At 37.6% G+C, this 17,757-nt stretch overlaps 1 protein-coding gene across 1 annotated transcript; it reads left to right on the top strand.

Moving 5' to 3' along the window:
- The first annotated feature begins 219 nt into the window (after positions 1 to 219).
- alg6 (ALG6 alpha-1,3-glucosyltransferase) lies at positions 220 to 17,582 on the top strand. Its single transcript, XM_084425613.1, has 14 exons — positions 220 to 407; positions 640 to 724; positions 856 to 945; positions 1,053 to 1,141; positions 5,244 to 5,326; positions 5,433 to 5,501; positions 5,637 to 5,818; positions 7,058 to 7,193; positions 9,982 to 10,067; positions 12,052 to 12,136; positions 12,227 to 12,297; positions 13,341 to 13,409; positions 15,967 to 16,156; positions 16,699 to 17,582. The coding sequence occupies exons 1-14, from the start codon at positions 326 to 328 to the stop codon at positions 16,894 to 16,896; spliced, it is 1,515 nt and encodes a 504-aa protein (XP_084281739.1). The 5' UTR covers positions 220 to 325; the 3' UTR covers positions 16,897 to 17,582.
- The last annotated feature ends 175 nt before the right edge of the window (positions 17,583 to 17,757 follow it).

Here is a 17,757-nt window from a genome sequence, read left to right as displayed (position 1 = left end):
AACCGTCTAATTATTCAGGACATCTAGGCAACATCTTTACTTACAGCCTACTGTATTTGAGACAGAATGGGGTATTACAACCAACATTTTCAGGTTTTGATCAGTCCATGGTTCATATTTGTAAACCAGACAATAGGATGTAGACCTATTTAACCAATTCAAACCACTGGCTAATGTACTGTGATGTCATCACTAGGCGCCACTCCGCTGACGTAATGTTTCAGGAAGTGAATCTCAGCCGATTCGGCTCTGCAGGAAAGCAGGAAAGCATGAGCGATGTTATAATTTATGATTTTTAAATCAACCGTCCCAAAGGCTACCAGACATGGAGAACTGGAGCCTTATTTCATTGTGCGTGTTGCTCGGTTTAACGACAAGATGGGCGGTGTCTTTTCACTCATACTCAGGTTGGTTTTCAATGAACCACCGTTTTTTTAAAACTGACACGTCAAAGTCAGTGGCAGGTCTTCGGAACAGCTCATTCATCTGTAAATGAGCAAGAAAACCAGCTCATCTAAAATAAAAATCTAGTGGGATAAACTTTATTCGTGAAATAAATGTTATATATGATGCTTATTATACCGCATTTACGTTTTAATTAATAAACCATGCTATTCTGCATTTAAATGAATGGAATAGGTGCAGGGAAACCGCCAATGTTCGGGGACTATGAAGCACAGAGACACTGGCAAGAAGTGACTTACAATCTGCCTGTTCATGAATGGTTAGTCTTTCAGGCCCCTCTCTCTTTGTTTATTTTTTGTAAAGATTGAATGTTACATTATTTAATTTATAAGGCCAGTGCCTTACATAAATGTGACCTAATAGTTTTTTTTTTTTTTTTCTCAAAACTAGGTACTTCAATACCACAAATAATGATTTGAACTACTGGGGACTTGATTACCCTCCTTTGACAGCCTATCACAGTCTGGTGTGTGCATATGTGTAAGTGTTGTTTTACATGGTACATCATCCATTTTTGTAACTTACCAGTTCAGTTGAACATGGCTTGATGATGGTGATTTTGATTTTGCTTTGTGTATTTTTGATAGAGCAAAGCTGCTCAATCCTGAATGGGTGGAGTTGCATGCATCTAGAGGCTATGAAAGCCACACTCATAAGTTGTTCATGAGAGCCACAGGTAGGTATTCATGACATCAGACATTTATTTCAAATATGTTAAATGGCAGTAGCCTATAATTTCTATGTCTTAACTGAATTTAGAGCATAAAACATCAAAAATATTTAGATATAATATTTAGAATTAAGTATACTAGTGCAGTGCCCGTGCAAAATCAGTTTTTGTGTGTTTTTAGTAGTAATTGTTGATTCAGTGTGTTTGAGTGCTCATTGTTACAATAACACAGCAAAAGTTCAGTGACATTTTTATTTGTGCATGGTAGAAAGCAAAAACTGGCATAATGACATACAATAAATATGGAAAATTGAACTACATGATTCAGGGAGCAGGCTACACAGTGAACTCCGAGAAAACGCTACTTAGGCTCCGCTGCTTTCTTCGACCCTCTCTGTCTCTGGTCCCGCGCTGTGTTTAGTCAGTGTGAGAGGGGGAGTGACCAGCGGCTAGAGCGGCAAAAGCCAATGTGTGCTTCTTTTACCGATATATATTTACCGATATCTTTTGCATTTCTAATCCAAACAACGCCAAACTTGGCACTGCACTTACTCGCGAGACACCTGTCAAGTTTGAAATCCATCGGACTAACGGTTCGAGAGATATGCGAATAACAGACACACATACACACACACAGACAGACAGAAAGACGTTCCTGTAATTTATAGATAGATAGATAGATAGATAGATAGATAGATACAGTGCTGCTCAAAAGTTTACACACCCCTTGCAAAATCCGTGAAAATGTGAATAATTTTAACAAAATAAGAGGGATAATACAAAATGCATGTTTTGTCAATTTATTTAGTACTGTCCTGAATAAGATATTTTACATAAAAGATGTTTACATATAGTCCACAAGACGACAAAAAAGCTGCATTTATAAAAATGACCCCGTTCAAAAGTTTATGTACCCTTGATTCTTAAAACTGTGTGTCGGTACTTCGATGATCTTTTTTTTTTTTTTTTTGTGATGTTGTTCTTGAGTCCCTTGTTTGTCCTGAGCATTTAAACTGCCCAATCTTCTTCAGAAAAAGCCTCCATGTCCCGAAAATTCTTCAGTTTTCCTGCATCTTTTGCATATTTAAATCGTTTCCAGCAGTGACTGTATAATTTTGAGATCAATCTTTTCACACTGAGGACAATTGAGGGTCTTAAACACAACTAAAAAGGTTCAAACATTCACTGATGCTCCAGAAGGAAATATGATGCATTGATAGCCGGGGGATGAATACTTTTTGAATTTGACGATCTTCTGTTGTTTCCGAAGATCAGTACCAATTGAACTTTTTTTATATTAAAAAAAAAAAAATTGACATCTTTAGCCTGTTCAAAAGTTTTCACCCCCGACAACATAGTCCCTCCTGCAACCACACCAAAACCCATTTAGTGTCTATACAGTTTGTAAACTTGAGTCACAAAAGCTCTTCGATTCCGCCAACACCACAATAATAATAATAATGATGCAGACCAAATAGCAATATAAATATTTTTGTCTGTAGCATATTGAAGTGTACCAAAGACTTTGAGTGTAGTGTCACCATTAAAATAGTTGTAGATTAAAACCATTAAAAGTCAGCAGGTCTTCAAGTGATAGTCATTTATAAATATGATTATGTTTCAATTTCTGCGTTCAAATAATGCCTTAAATAGCAATTTTCTGATCATAGGCGGAAGGTAAACCAACTCCATGGTAAGGGGATGCGTTTCCCCTTTAAAAACACATTTAAATAAATTCCTTGAAATAGTTTCAAGTTTCGTGTGACCACACAACACATCCCAGCATAAACGATTCTGATCAATTATTTGTTATATAAAGCATCTAGTTCACAACCACTGTTTATTTTAACAGAATTTGGCATGGCAGAAAATCTGCAAAGAGCGCTCCCTTTATAATCACAAAATGCTGTCACTCATCTTAGTTTATTGCAATCTCACAAAGTTCCGTTATAATCAATGAAGCTGACTTCACAATGAATCTTTTATTTAAATAATTGTCATAAAGAGAGGATTTGTGAGCGTGCAGATCTCAGAATCCACTCACCGCTCAAGACGCAGAAGTTCTTGTTCAGTGCCAACTTAAACACCTTTGATTGGCCATTGCATTCAAGAAATCAACAGATATTGTTGTGATTGGCCAAATTGCTAAACGCTGCAAAAACATTGTAAATAGAAACCCATTGGTGTTCTCCAGAACGCAAACACAGTTGCGCACTGGATCATTTGCCAAATATGTTTTGTCAATACACTTTTACGGAAAAAAAATATCCCAGACCAGCAGTTATGGGCTGCTTTTCCCTCTAAAAGCAATCAGAACCAGGCAGCTTGGGTTTGGCGGATGCCAGGAGAACGTTACCTGCCTGACTTCACTGTGCCAACTGTAAAGTATGATGGAGAAGGAATATTGGTATGGGGCTATTTTTCAGGGGTTGGGCTATACCCCTTACAGTCATTGGAAATCTTAATGCTTCAGCATACTAAGACATTTTTGACGATAGTTTGGGGAAGGCCAAACCAGTGCACAAAGCAAGGTCCATAAAGACGTGGTTGGCTGAGTTTGGTGTGTAAGAACTTGACTGGCCCACACAGAGCCCTGAAAACACTCCTTGTGGACAGCCTTCCCAGAAAAGTCGAAGCTGTTATAGCTGGAATTCCATATTATGGCTTGTTTCCACCGAGTGGTACAGTACAGTACAGTACGATTCGGGATGGTAAACCTTGATCCGGCTTGTGTTTGCACCACCAACAGTACAACAATGGAGGACAAACAGCAGATCTTGTTCTTGCTTCTTGGCATGTGGCTGTTTGTCACAAGAAGAGGACAAGTTTTGTTTGAGCAAAGGCTGCAAGGAAAAACACAGCCGGACAAAATAAATGGCGCATCTTGTGCTGTCATTCCCCTTGTAGCGTGTGCAAGTGACAATTCTCTGTCAACCAATCAACGTTCTGCAGTGAGTCTAGCTCCACCCTTTAGGTACCGGACTACTGTGCTAGGTAACCCCAATGGAAGGGTCCCAAAAAAAGGGTATAGTACGGTTTGGTATTTTGGTACCATTCACAACTTCTGACAATCGAAATGGAAATAATTGTGTACCATACTGTACTGTACTGTACCGTACCGCTCGGTGGAAACAACCCATTAATGTCTATGTATTTAAAATGCAATGTTATTACAGTCCATGTTGGTGTAATTGTCAGGTGTCCCAATACTTTTGTCCATGTAATTATTTTAAGAAGGTGGGGTTATTGTCACCTGTAACCTGCATTGCTTTGAATACTCTTGGATGTTATAAAGCATGTTAATGTTTACAGGGCTTTGATCATTGCTTATATCAGTGGTTCCCAATTCCAGTCCAATTCCACTGCTCTGCACATTTTGTAGGTCTCTCTTATCTGACACACTCAGTTCCATAGATATCATATAAAGGCTAGATGTCTCGTCCGCGCTGCTGGCCAATGGAGCTCGACATCCGCACACGGCGGCCATCTTACGACAGGGTGCTCGCTCACTCATAACATGGTGCATGTACTTTTAAATAACCATAACTTGCTCAATTTTCTACCGATTTTCAAACGGTTTGGTTTGTTATAAACGTCAGAGATGTAGCTATTATACTGCATACATATGAATAATTATGTTCAAAATGTTTAAGCATTCAGAATTATAGCCACGTTAATAACGTTTGTAAGAAACCAAACCGTTTGTAAATCCGTCCAGATTTCAGCGAGATAAGAGGATTTGTGTGCGTGCTGCTCACTCACCTTAATTCACAGAGCCCTGTCCTAAGATGGCCGCCGGTGATGCCGGAAGTGACTCCGCCTTAAGACATCTAGCCTTTATATGATATCTATGCTCAGTTCAGTTCATGGAGTCTCTCCTAATGAGCTGATGATCTGGTTCAGGTGTGTTAAATAAGGGAGACATACAAAATGTGCAGAGCAGTGGGTCACGAGGACTGGAATTGGGAACCACTGGCTTATATTTCTGCAGTGTAACCATGACTCTTTGCAGTCTTCAAAGTAAATTGTGTAGGATTGATTAAGTAATTCCTCTTGACACAGGAGAAATATTTATACGTTGTATATTAATCTTCTTCATCTCCATTAGTTCTTTTTGCAGATATTTTGATCTACATTCCAGCAGTTTTGGTTTATTGCTTCTACTTTTGTGATGGTTCCTCTAAACAAAAGGTAGCTAAACAAATTCCCTTGAATTTGTATATTGTGAAAAAATAATAATAATTGAGATTACATTATTGCTTTGATTTGGTCAAACTGTATCTTTTTGTTCTCATAGGTTGCCACAGCTCTCTGCATCCTTCTGTATCCAGGACTTGTACTGATTGACTATGGCCATTTTCAATATCCTTTACCATTACCCTGATTCTGCTATGGTATTTAATATTTATCTAATTTAATTTAATCTATTCACAAATATGTTAAGAACTTAAGATCCTGCAAAAGCAGCATGTGCATCATCTTTAACTGCATATTCAGATATAACAGTGTGAGCCTGGGTCTGGCTCTATGGGGGATTCTGGGACTTGGTTTGGGCTGGGACCTGTTTGGTTCCTTGGCCTTCACCTTGGCTCTCAATTACAAGCAAATGGAATTGTATCACTCACTGCCTTTCTTCTGCTACCTCATGGGGAAGTGCATCAAACAGGGCTTGACTGGGCGAGGGTGAGTCTCTTGGGTTGCATAAATACTGCGGTTTAGTGGTTAAATGTTGATCCCAATTATATGTTAAAATTGAGTAGGCTATTTGTTTTTTAAGCAGACCTCAAAAGATTACAAAAAGCCTTGGTGTAGTAAAAGTAGGACTGTTAAATGTATTTATTACAGTCAATGCATGTATCTATGCCTATGTTCAATAGACACACCCAACAAAAAAAGATGTATATGCATGTATGTGTGTGTGTATAATTAATTAAATCAAAAATAGCACCTAAATTAAAAGTAAAGTCATTGGTAGTTTTTTTTTTTTTTTAATTGCTGAATCTAAATCTCAGCAAGTATGATTTATTACTTACAAATGAAAAGTTCCGTTAATGGAAAATTGCTCACCATTAATTAATGAATCTGTTGACATTCCTATAATTACAAGTTTAGCTGTACAATCCAGCCGAAAGTGCCAAAGTCCCTGATTTATGCTAGCTTTTAACAAATGCTTAATGTTTGTCATCTGGCACTTCACCACTACAGGTGTTATTTTAAAATTGTCTTTTATTATTACATTTTTAAGTATGCAGGTGACATGCAGTTTTACATTAGTCCTGCAGCCAGTCTCAGTGCAAGTGCTCTGCTCTTTGCTGTCTTGCATTTGTTGATTTAGTAACAATGTACCAAGGGCATTTGGAGGCAAATGCACTGGTGGATTAGTTTGCCTGGGAAGAGACATGTCCAGATGACTCTCTGGCCATGCCTGACCATCCCTGCTATGTCTGTGCTTGCAACTGTATATCTACAGCTGAGAGGTGTTAGCGGTTACAGTATACAGCAAACTGAAAAACTGTGATGGTATGTTGTCTCTGCTCAAGTAGTTGAGAAACCTGATTAATAACACGTGAATCATGGAAATGTTTTTTTTTTTCTTTTTTTTCTAGTATGTAATTAAGCTCAACTATTTTATTTTCACTTACAAATATTAAATTAATAGTATTCTGACATATGTATAAAATCATGCACACTCCAATTTTATCAGTGGCCTATAAAAAGTCATTGAAATAGACATTGTCATCCCTGGATGAAACAAAATGGCTTAATATATTTTTATTTCTTTATATATATGTGTATATATACACATATATGTATATGTATGTGTATATATATATGTATAAAGTGTGGAATTTGTTTTATTTTATTTTTAATGTGTCATTGTTACATGTTTGAGTTTTTACAGTGCTTTTTGTGTGTACCCAGATTTTTCCTGTTGGCCAAGATCGCATTGACTGTATTGGTGACCTTTGCCCTCTGCTGGATGCCTTTTTTGTCCGACCCCAAACAATCTCTACAAGTTCTTCATCGCCTTTTCCCTGTTGACCGGGGACTGTTTGAGGTAATTCCCTTAATGTGTATGCATCATCACAACACATCAATGGGCAAACTCTGTCAAGTTCACCTAAATAGCTTCCTTTCATTGACTTTATTGAACTCATGCTTGCATAACTGAAATTACCTTGCTAATGGTAACATACATTGAGAAATGTTTACTATTTGCTTACAGTCACAGCAGTATTTTCACAGTTTGGTATCAGGCTTTGCGCTTTACTTTTGTAAAACACTGTGGTAAAATGCATGTAAATCAGTCATATTTACTGCTTAAGGAATGGGTTTTCAACACATCATTATAGCATGATGCTTTTTCGGTTGTGTGCTAGCCTGTTATAAAATTTCCGATGCAGGGTCAGCTTGGAAATGCCCTTGAAATCCTTATCCACATGCATACACTTTTCTCTGTATGCATGCATGAATGCATAAATACACTATTGCCAGAATCCTATGTAGATACATACAGTAAACTGTAAACAGTGTTCAGTTCTGGTTCTGTGATACTAATGCAAATAGAAGACTGACTTAATGCACATCTTGCCAGTCAGATCTTCCTATATTCATAGATTACCCCAATAAGACCCTTTGTGTCTAGAGCAGGATTTATCTTTTAGATCTGATTAGTAAACAAGGGTCTCACATTGAGTTTATTGGAAAACCAGAGCTGTCTCCTGTTCATTGTCTTAAAGCCAGGTCTGATTCCTTTTTGTAAGTCAATAATGAAATACACGATGTACAAGAACTGCGGCTTGCTTTTGAAACGTACCCAAAAACCCTGTTGTCAAAGTAGCTGTGTTGTGAGAAGTAATTGAAAATTCTACAGGGCTCAGGGCCCAGAATATATCATGCATTTGCCTGACATGAGGCTAACATAATACACAAGGTGTGAGTAATTCTAACCTAGAGCCTTGAGCGTCTGTGACGGAGGAAGCGCTAAGCGAGTCTTGGCTGCTGCTATCATGTACTGTATACATCAGAGGACGGTAAAGCTAGGTGATGTTTAGTCAATAGCTAAATCCGTGCTGTTTGTCTCAAAGAAATACAATTAAATTCCGTCATTTACCTAACCTTATGTTGTTCCAGACCTGCATCACTTTCTTTCTTCTGTGAAACACAAAGGAAGATATTAAGAAAAATGTCCCTAAAATTAAAGCCAATGGGATAAAAAACAACAACAAAAAAACACCATTACAAAATAATTTCCCAACACTTTCACTTGGGAAATGATTTTGCCTATACAATGAAAGTCAATGGGGTCCAAAACCCAATTGACTTTCATTGTATGGAGAAAAAAAAAAAAGTGTGTCCTTTTCAAAGTATGTCTCATTGGCGGGTCTCATCTTCTGCTGTAGTGTCCACTCGTCTTTACACAGCTGTGAAAGACAGCAGCTGTGTTTTTGAGGACTGAGCAGTATGGAGAGTTTCTCAGAGGCAGGGCTGCAACTTTCATAACATTTACTAATTCTGTTTTTGCACAACTGCTAAAGGCCACCAGTCTTTGAGGAATCACATGTCGGTACCCCAGCAGAAAGGTCAATGGGCACTCGTAACGTATCGGTTTCCTAAAGGGTACAATTTGGTCTTCTGTATGTGGCAAAACCGCAGTCTTTGCAGCCTGGGGGATGTTATTAATGTCATTGGTATACATCAACCCTGTGTCCATAAGTTTACAAATAAGTGCATAGCTTTTTTTGACTTCACGATCACTTGACGGGAAAATTAATGGGAGTGTAATACTTCACCCTTGCCCTTTGTACCAATGCTCCCCAAGAATGCCCACAGGAATTTTTATTGCGCTTTCAGTTGGGAAATGATTACGCCGAGTAATGCCACTTATGTGCTTTCTTTTCAAAAGCCACATACCATTTAAAGACACTTACCTTATATGTCAGTGCTAATTTTGTAAGCATGATCATAAATTTGTAGTTATTTAAGAAAAGTCTATTGAGCTGCAACAATATAGAAAATGACCAAGAACAAAATTCTACCCTTGAACCACTGATTTCAGATGTACCACTGATACACTGTCTTTATGAAATCTCAGGACTGTCAAAGAAACGGCTTGTAGGCTTAATAGTGTTGTTATTGTTTAATATAACTAAAATGAAAAACCATTACAAATTATTTTCTGTAATTAAATATTAGATTAAAAACTTAAAAATGAAAATCAGACATTTTGTCATTGCAACTTCTTAAAAAAAATAGTTTAAGTTTTAGTAATGTTGTTATAAGAATTTTTTTTTTTTTTATGTATTTAAAAGCTAATTCAACTAAATAATACAAAAGTATATGAATAATACTAAACACTGAGGCCTAATATAGTTTGGGATCGTGCCCATTTATCTTATTGCTGCAATATACTCATAATATTTTACAGCGTTAACAGCAAGTTGCTTACAGTGTTAATAAAAAATACAAATAAAATATATATATATTTATTATTATTATTATTATTATTATTATATATATATTTTTTTTTTTTTTGGTGGCATTTTTACATTTTAAAAGCAGTGCATTCTTTTTCTTTATATTGTCAGTATTGTTGTGTGATTAATATTCCCTTAATTTTAACCCAATAGTTTACCCCAATATTAGTTATTAAAGCATAAAGTTAAATGTGAAGTTTTGTTTAGTCTGGCCTAGAGCTGGCACCCCTGAATTCACACCAGTTTAAACAACTGTTCATAAAGAACTTGAAAACTGACCTAGCAGTCAGTGCATCATTCGTTCTCATTGTGTCATTCTGTCCGGAGCGCATTAGTTTAGTGACTTTGACAGCATGTGTTTGTTGACAGGATAAAGTGGCTAACACATGGTGCAGCTTGAATGTGCTGATAAAGATCAAGACCCTGCTGTCCAGAGAGACTCAGCTGTTCCTCAGGTAATCCTTCACCATCTATTTACCCACAACCCTTTCTCCTTTTCCTTTGTCTCTTTATGTATCCTCCTAAAAATCTCTCACAGGATATTCCCTCTTACCAAGTTTGCGAAACACATCTCATTATAATGGAGGGCACAGAAGGATTATGGGTAGTTAATGATATCGGAGAGATTTTGTGACATTGATATGTGGACACTAATCTGCAGGTGCAAGGGCTTGGTTAAGATTATTTCTTTGACTATTTGCTTCAGAATCTTTAATGATTTGTTTGTCTCTTTGTTCAGTCTATATTTGCAGGGCCGGTAATTAATTTTCTCATGTGTTTGTTTTAACGGGATAGTTCACCCCCCAAAAATTCTGTCATCCTGTTTTATTTTACACTGAGCTGGTCCCCTCATGGGGGCAGCCATTTTGAAATGACAGGACCAGCCAAATACTGCACACTTATTATTGTACACTTTCATTGGCAAAATAAATTAATCATTACTGACTGTGTATAATGCTTTTCTAGCTGGTGTAAATGTTTGCAAGATGCTACATCCACACCACTAGGTGTCAGTAAATGTCTAAGATGATTGCTTCTTCGGTCAGCTCCAAGTTCACATTTTACCAGGGGGGCACTGTTTCATAAAATATTGAAGCTTCCCCGGGCGCCGCCATTGATTAGCGGACCTCCACCTGCTGTTAGCATTCCATTGACTCCCATTCATTTTGGCCTCACTCTGACAGCGAATAACTTTACATCTGAGGTGTTTAAAGATTCCATTTGTCCATTATTTATTTCTAAAGAAACACGAAAATTTATAAAAGGCTCCATTACCTTGTATCTTACGTTATGGCCCCGTAGAAGCAATTTTTGTAAAAATAGGCTAATGATTGCGTCATAACCACGTGACTCTCTGTCGCACAGTAGAGACATTACCGTATAGACAGGAGGAGAAGCTTGCGGGCAATCGGGGTGACGTGGAGGCAAAATGACAAAATAATTAATTAGAATACTTAGCAAAAGTTTCTCCTGCTCCTAGCTCATGGACACCTCCTACTCACACTCTCCGTCTCTGCAAGTTTCGGAAGGGAATGATTCAGATTTCTCTTGGCACAGCTACTAGAAGACAGATGGGTTGCTCACGTCACATCTACGTCGTCAAGCTCAGTTTGAGTCTGCGCAGTACGCTCGACCATCAGGAAGTGAGAGCTTCTAATTGACTTCACTTGTCTCCGTTGAATCCAATGGGGTCGCTGTGTCCAGTTTATATACTGTCTATGCATTTTACAGGGCTGTGACAATCATATAGTTTTATAAGCAATTTTATGTTACTTTTAAAAACATGTCATAAGGAAAAAAAATTGCTTACACTGTAAAAAATTTCTAACCTCCCTAACTCCCTAAATTTTTCAATTGGCCCAAGTGAAAATCTGTACATTTAATTTTATAATTTACAGAATTTCACTTGGGCCAATTGAAAAATTTTGATGTTTATGTCAAATTTTCTTATCGGCCCAATAACGATAACTTTAAAAATGAACATATTGGCCAATACCGATATGGTGGCCGATATTTCGTGCATCCCTAAAAAATAACGGTCGCATCAGATACACATGCGTTCCCTGTAAAGTGTATCTCACCTGTTACATTTGCATCAGTGTGATGGACCAGATTCTTGTCCCACATGGGTCATTCACCTCTAATAGGGTCATTTTCCTCCAAGAGAGTGATGATTGAGGGGTTAAAGTAATTCTGTGAGTGCTCGGCAGGCCATCTCTGAATCTCATGCATTTCCTGCATGCTGGGATCTTTCTTGTTGACTGTGAGGATGTATAAAAAGATCAGGCAGCCGCGTTCTCTAGTTCCATGGGATAGATTACGGGCTTTGGCAACAGGAGCTCTTGATCGTATTTCTCCACACTGTGTGTGTATAGTAAATCTGTCATTAATGCGTGGATGTATTCAATGAATAAAAGTTTTAATTTTTTTTTCTTACAGTTTTGCTCTTACTCTGTTGTTCATCCTGCCTTCATCATTAAAAGTGTTGTCCAAACCCACTCTATGGCATTTCAAGCTTGCCTTGGTAAGTGGTGTCATCATTATGTGTTTGACTTTGACAGTTCAACAACTTGTATTTTTGACCACTGACTCTCCCGGTCTACTTATATTATAGGTGAACTCCTCCCTGGCTTTTTTCCTCTTCTCCTTCCAAGTCCATGAGAAGTCCATCCTTCTAGCAGCCTTGTAAGCAGCGTAATATAATTCATACTACTTGATCCAATTGCTGTGAACAGTACTTTTGCTCAACCCACTGTCATTAATAGACAATGTTATGACACAAAGCGAACACACAGCACAGTGTCTAAAACTAACAGTATCGTGTTTAAAGGTAAAGTTTGCCATTTCATGTTTTTGGGCTCAACTAGTAGCGTAAGATACTGTAGGGGCCGGACTACTGTTTTTGTCAGAACAGCAGACGAAGGGGTGATACAAGGGATACGGAAACATTTAAAAACACTTTTTTACACTTTAATGTTGAGCCTACCTGATAAATGCCACCATTTGGTTGGCCGCCAACAATAGTTTTCACAGGTAAAATAAGTATTTAAAAAATAATTAAGTACATAAAGAAATGTGTAGATTAATAAAATTGACATCCCAAAATAAAAATACATTTGCAGTCATTTAGAAAAAAAAATTGTAATAGGCATAGCCCAAAAAAAGATACAACAAAACTGCATTAATGACATCATAATAATTAATACAGCAATTCATTGCTGTCCAATGATGTAGTCAAAATGCAGAAATAGAACAATGGTTAAATAATGCATATTGGTTATCGGACAACTAATCAAGAGGCAATATCAGTAAAAGGCAATATCGGCCAATTGCTAGAAATTATCAACTTCGCCTTCAGTGAAATTAGTGATTGTTTAGTATAGTGCAGTAGTTCCCCTTAGTATTCTGCAGGTTTATTCGTGTATGTCATAAATCTAAAATATTATGATATATAACATATGTACATACACAGAAAGAGCCAGCTGCAAGCAACGTATTGTTGTGTTATATCTTGCATGTGTTAGTCAATCAGTAAGGCATGTTTCTGGATTAAGGGTCTCCATTGGGAGTATTAGAAGTTTGCTGACAGAGGAAGTGTAGTGGCTGGATCAGTGGGGAGAGATGATACTGATACCTGGTCCTTGCCCTCTCAACTACATAATTATAGCATCGGTATCATATAAACATATCTGTAATGTAGTAAATATAGTCAAATATGTCTTTTACAGGCCAGTTTGCCTTGTCATCAACGAAATGCCTCTGATTGCCATTTGGTTTCTGCTAACGTCAACTTTCAGGTAAGATACCAAGCAATATGTGTTACTAAATTCAAATCATTGTACTATAAATAAATTAATCCTCACGGTTAAGATAACAAAATCCGCAAATGACTGTATAGTGAGAGGAAGAGTAGCTGATAGGGGAGTCCCAGCTGTCCACACTTATTGTTGTGTGCATGGTTTAGTGTAAGGATATCACTGGATTACATGACATAGCCCACATACCATTAAACTAAGACCCCTTTGTGTAAACACAACCCACCATTCTCTGGAATCACACTGCCTGCTTCCACAAAACTGTTTTAATGCTGCATATTTCTGTTTTTTAGCTGAAGACATGATGCTCTTTGTTATGGAAGATAATTAGATTATATTCTATTATAGAGTAATTGTTGCATTAAGGGAAATATCCACAAGAGCATACAGAGACAACACATTGCCACAGTTTTCTGTACCGCAAACACACACCATTAATTTGCACACTTTCTACTCATTATGGCGAAATGTTGAGGCATCAAAATTCACAGCTCGTATTGTTTTTTCTGCGTCATGACCTGTTCTGCTAACACAAAGATTGTTTTATTTTGTCAACACTCTCACAATGGCAGTATTATTCATAAGATTGGTGCACAAGTTATTGTTTTTCAGCCAAATGCCTGTGTGTGTGTGTTTTCAGCGATAAGGAAGACCTGCTGGAAAATGTGCATGATTCGATAATTAAACCATTTTTATTAAAACATACTGTTCTTGAAAATGTTAAGAAAAACAGGTTTTCGTCAAGTTTTCAAACGTTGTTCACGTTTATATATTTATCTATCTATCTATCTATCTATCTATATATATATATGGTTCGATTTTGCACATTTTCATTAACTTAAAAGTTATTTTCTTCTGAAAGTATGCAAGTAATTTACTAAAACTTAAAATTTACTAAAATGAATGAATGAATATGAAATAACTAAATATTGTCTCAATTTAAAGGATAGGTTTTTTGGGGTTTTTTTTTTTTTTTTTTACACTTATCTTGGTTACCCCTGCTATTATTGGACACTTCTGTGGAATAAATGAATCTTGGCTGACTGTGAATAATGCATTTCTACCAGGGGTATCCAAACCTGTTCCTGGAGGGCTACAGTCTGTCCCGTAAAGCAGTGTTTCCCAGCCCTGTTCCTGGAGACACACCAAGAGCAAATTCCAAACAGCATTTTTGTGCCCTTGAAGGGCCCTTCGGGAAGGGGACGCCATTTGTAGGGGTGTTCCAAACGAAAGTGAACAACTGGGTTCCTTCACGAAGGGCCCTTCCACAAGACTGTTAGCGAAGGGAACATGCGATGGTCACTTCAAGGATGTAATGTTATCATTTATGGTCATGTGACCCAGTAAATACTCGTGATTCATTTTAAAGCTAGATGGCGGGAGAGTTCGAGTTAACTTGCATACAGAGCAATTCAAGTTGTTTTGTCTGTGATACATTTTTGTCATGTTATATTTAAATAAGTTTCATAGGTAAGAAATGTGTTAGGTAATGTTGGGTCCAAAGATGAGAAGACAAGTTTTAAAGTTGAAAGCAGCGAAAAACACTCACACAGATATATAACGCATATTTTAAAAACTTTTTTGTATAAAATGTATATTTATTTCCAACAGTTAGGTTAACCGCAATAATAAGAAATTTCTGTCGTAAGAACAGCTATTCATCTGATGGACACCTTGCTGCGTTGTCATGGGAACATCCCAGATGAAAATGAGGAAATTACATTGTCTTTAGTTGCTCCCATCGCCAAGTGCGTTCCAAACAGTTGCATAATGGCACACAAGTGCCCTGCTCACTTTAAGGGTTCTGCCCTTCAAAGGGAGTAGGGCATAGGGATGCTCACTTCCATTTGGAATTTGCCCAAACACTAAATTTTTTCCAACTCTTCCTAATCAATCACACATAAATCACCTCGTTAGTAGAGACTCCAAGACCAGAAATATATGGTTCAGATAAGAGACATCCAAAATGTGTACTGTTGGTGCGCCTCCAGGAGCAGGGTTGGGAAACACTGCTGTAGAGTTTAGCTCCAAACCTAATTAAACACACCTTAACCAGCTAAGCAAGGTCTTCAGACTCACTAGAATCTAAGCAAGTGTGTTGGAGCTAAAATCTGCAGGACATTGGCCCTCGAGGAGCAGGATTGGACACCCCTGCAAACATTTGCGTGATTCTACATCCACACCACTAGGTGTCAGTATACATATGTACAAGACGATTGCTACATCGGTCAGCTCAGAGTTCACCTCAAAAAAAAAAAAAAAAAAAACTGTAAAATGCCATTTTAGTCTGAGTAAAATTGACTAAAATGAATGAATATGACATGTCAAAACATTGACCAAATTTAAAGTTTTTACACGGAGCGGGTCTCATCATGGGGGCTGCCATTTTGAAATGATAGGACCAGCCGAATACTGCACACTTATCTTGATCAAAATGAAAATTAACACCAGCTGTATAAAAAAAAAACAGGGATAAATAATCAGTTATTGTGCACATTCAGAATTCTGTATGTTTTTAACATTGCTGTTTTCTCTCTAGCATGCTCCCCCTGCTGTTGAAGGACGGTTTGCTGTTGCCTTATGCGGTGACCTCATCGGCGTTCCTCTTTCTGAGTTTGTATCTGCTCTCTGCTTTAGAGAAAACTACAGATGAAGAACTCAGGCTGAGCCTCTCTCACAAACTCACTCAGCACTCTCTGCCTAAACTCAGCCTCATCATTAAATGGAAAGTAAGTTAACGCTGACGTCACGGCCCGTTACCCCACTGACGTTAATGAATTCGACGCTTATGAAGAAGTCAGTAAAGCGCACTAGGCCACTTGAACGGGCCATAACTTTCACATTAGCTTGACCCCATGCTCCTCTTAGTGCTTTTGAAGACTGAACGTTTCAACAGCTCCTTGCGTGAATGTTCAAGATCAGAAGGTGTGCTATTTGTGTAGCGTGAGTCATTAACACAGGTTTGCCTAGATATATTTATTTACACAAGAGACATAAATAAGGGGGCCCTACGATGGAGGTAGAGTTTCATTGGGGGGTCGTGTTGCTCACACCAGCACTTCCACTGATCCTTCACTCCATCTGTCGTAAATAGACACGTTAATGTTTATACCTCGCCGTCCCAAAACAGGGTGGAAAATAAACATCAAGTTACAAGGATCTGTGTACTGCCGTTGTTGTAGAACTTGACTAGGACTAATTAATGTTTGTCATATTTCCTCTCTAAGGAAAGGAAATAATGTGGAAGTGTTGTTCACTTTGTCTTTTACAGTTCTGGTTTTCACTGGTGGCCATGGCTGCGTTGAGCTTTACGAGCGTGTGGTTGGAGCCTCCGGCCGAGTTGCCCGATCTGTTTCCGGTTCTGGTCTCCGTCCTCTCCTTTCTGCACTTTCTGGGCTTCATCATATATTTCAACGTAGTCCAGTTGATGGAGCCACAGAGGAAAAAGAGCCAGAAGAAAACAAACTGAAACATGTCTTCAAAGACATTAGTTGTCAAAAGAAGAACTACAGTCAGGATGTTGGTGAAAAGAGAGGACAATCCCTGTGGTTAGAATAGAACAGGATGGGAATAGTTTGGAAAAATTCAATTTCCTCCTAATGAAGTTTGGAGGTATTGCTTGGGAAGAGTGAATCAAATGAAAGGAGATACAGTTCTGCCAGACTTTCTCTCACTTGTATAATTTAGAGACAAATTCGGTTAGTGGGATATTGGTATTGTGTAAATGACCAGGCCATAAGGGATCGCTTGTGCTGACATTATTTTTATTGACATTTTTGATACATCATTAAATGTTTTTGTACCAAATGAAATTGTCTCCAGGATTTTTAAATGACCTAACAATTTTTTATTTCTTTTTTAAAGTTGCAGGTTTGTTGTCCTTGTTTGTAGGGCTACACATTTTGTCCAACATATTGGATGTCCAACAGGGTTATACAAGTCGCACGGGTATATTTGTGGCAATAGCCAACAATACATTGTATGGGTCAAAATTATCGATTTTTCTTTTATGCCAAAAATCATTAGGATATTAAGTAAAGATTATGTTCCATGAAGATATTTTGTAAATTTCCTACCGTAAATATATAAAACATTTATTTTTGTGAGTGAATACAGCACATTCGCGAATATAAATGGACAACTTTAAAGGCGATTTTCTCAATGTTTTGATTTTTTTGCACCCTCAGATTCCAGATTTACAATAGTTGTGTCTCGGCCAAATACTGTCATATCCTAACAAACCATACATCAATGGAAAGAATATTTATTCAGCTTTCAGATGACACATAATAAATATCACATAATAGATATATATATATATATTAATTTC

This window comes from Rutilus rutilus (genome assembly GCF_951802725.1).
Source record: "Rutilus rutilus genome assembly, chromosome: 12".
In the NCBI taxonomy this organism is placed as follows: domain Eukaryota; kingdom Metazoa; phylum Chordata; class Actinopteri; order Cypriniformes; family Leuciscidae; genus Rutilus; species Rutilus rutilus.
This window is presented reverse-complemented; position numbering and strand designations above follow the sequence as displayed.

Excerpts from the sequence above, each read along its gene's own strand:
- alg6 (XM_084425613.1), top strand. The coding sequence starts at position 326 with ATGGAGAACTGGAGCCTTATTTCATTGTGCGTGTTGCTCGGTTTAACG. Across the intron at positions 5,819-7,057 it reads CAGGGCTTGACTGGGCGAGG|ATTTTTCCTGTTGGCCAAGA; the intron begins GTGAGTCTCTTG and ends GTGTGTACCCAG. Across the intron at positions 7,194-9,981 it reads TTGACCGGGGACTGTTTGAG|GATAAAGTGGCTAACACATG; the intron begins GTAATTCCCTTA and ends GTTTGTTGACAG.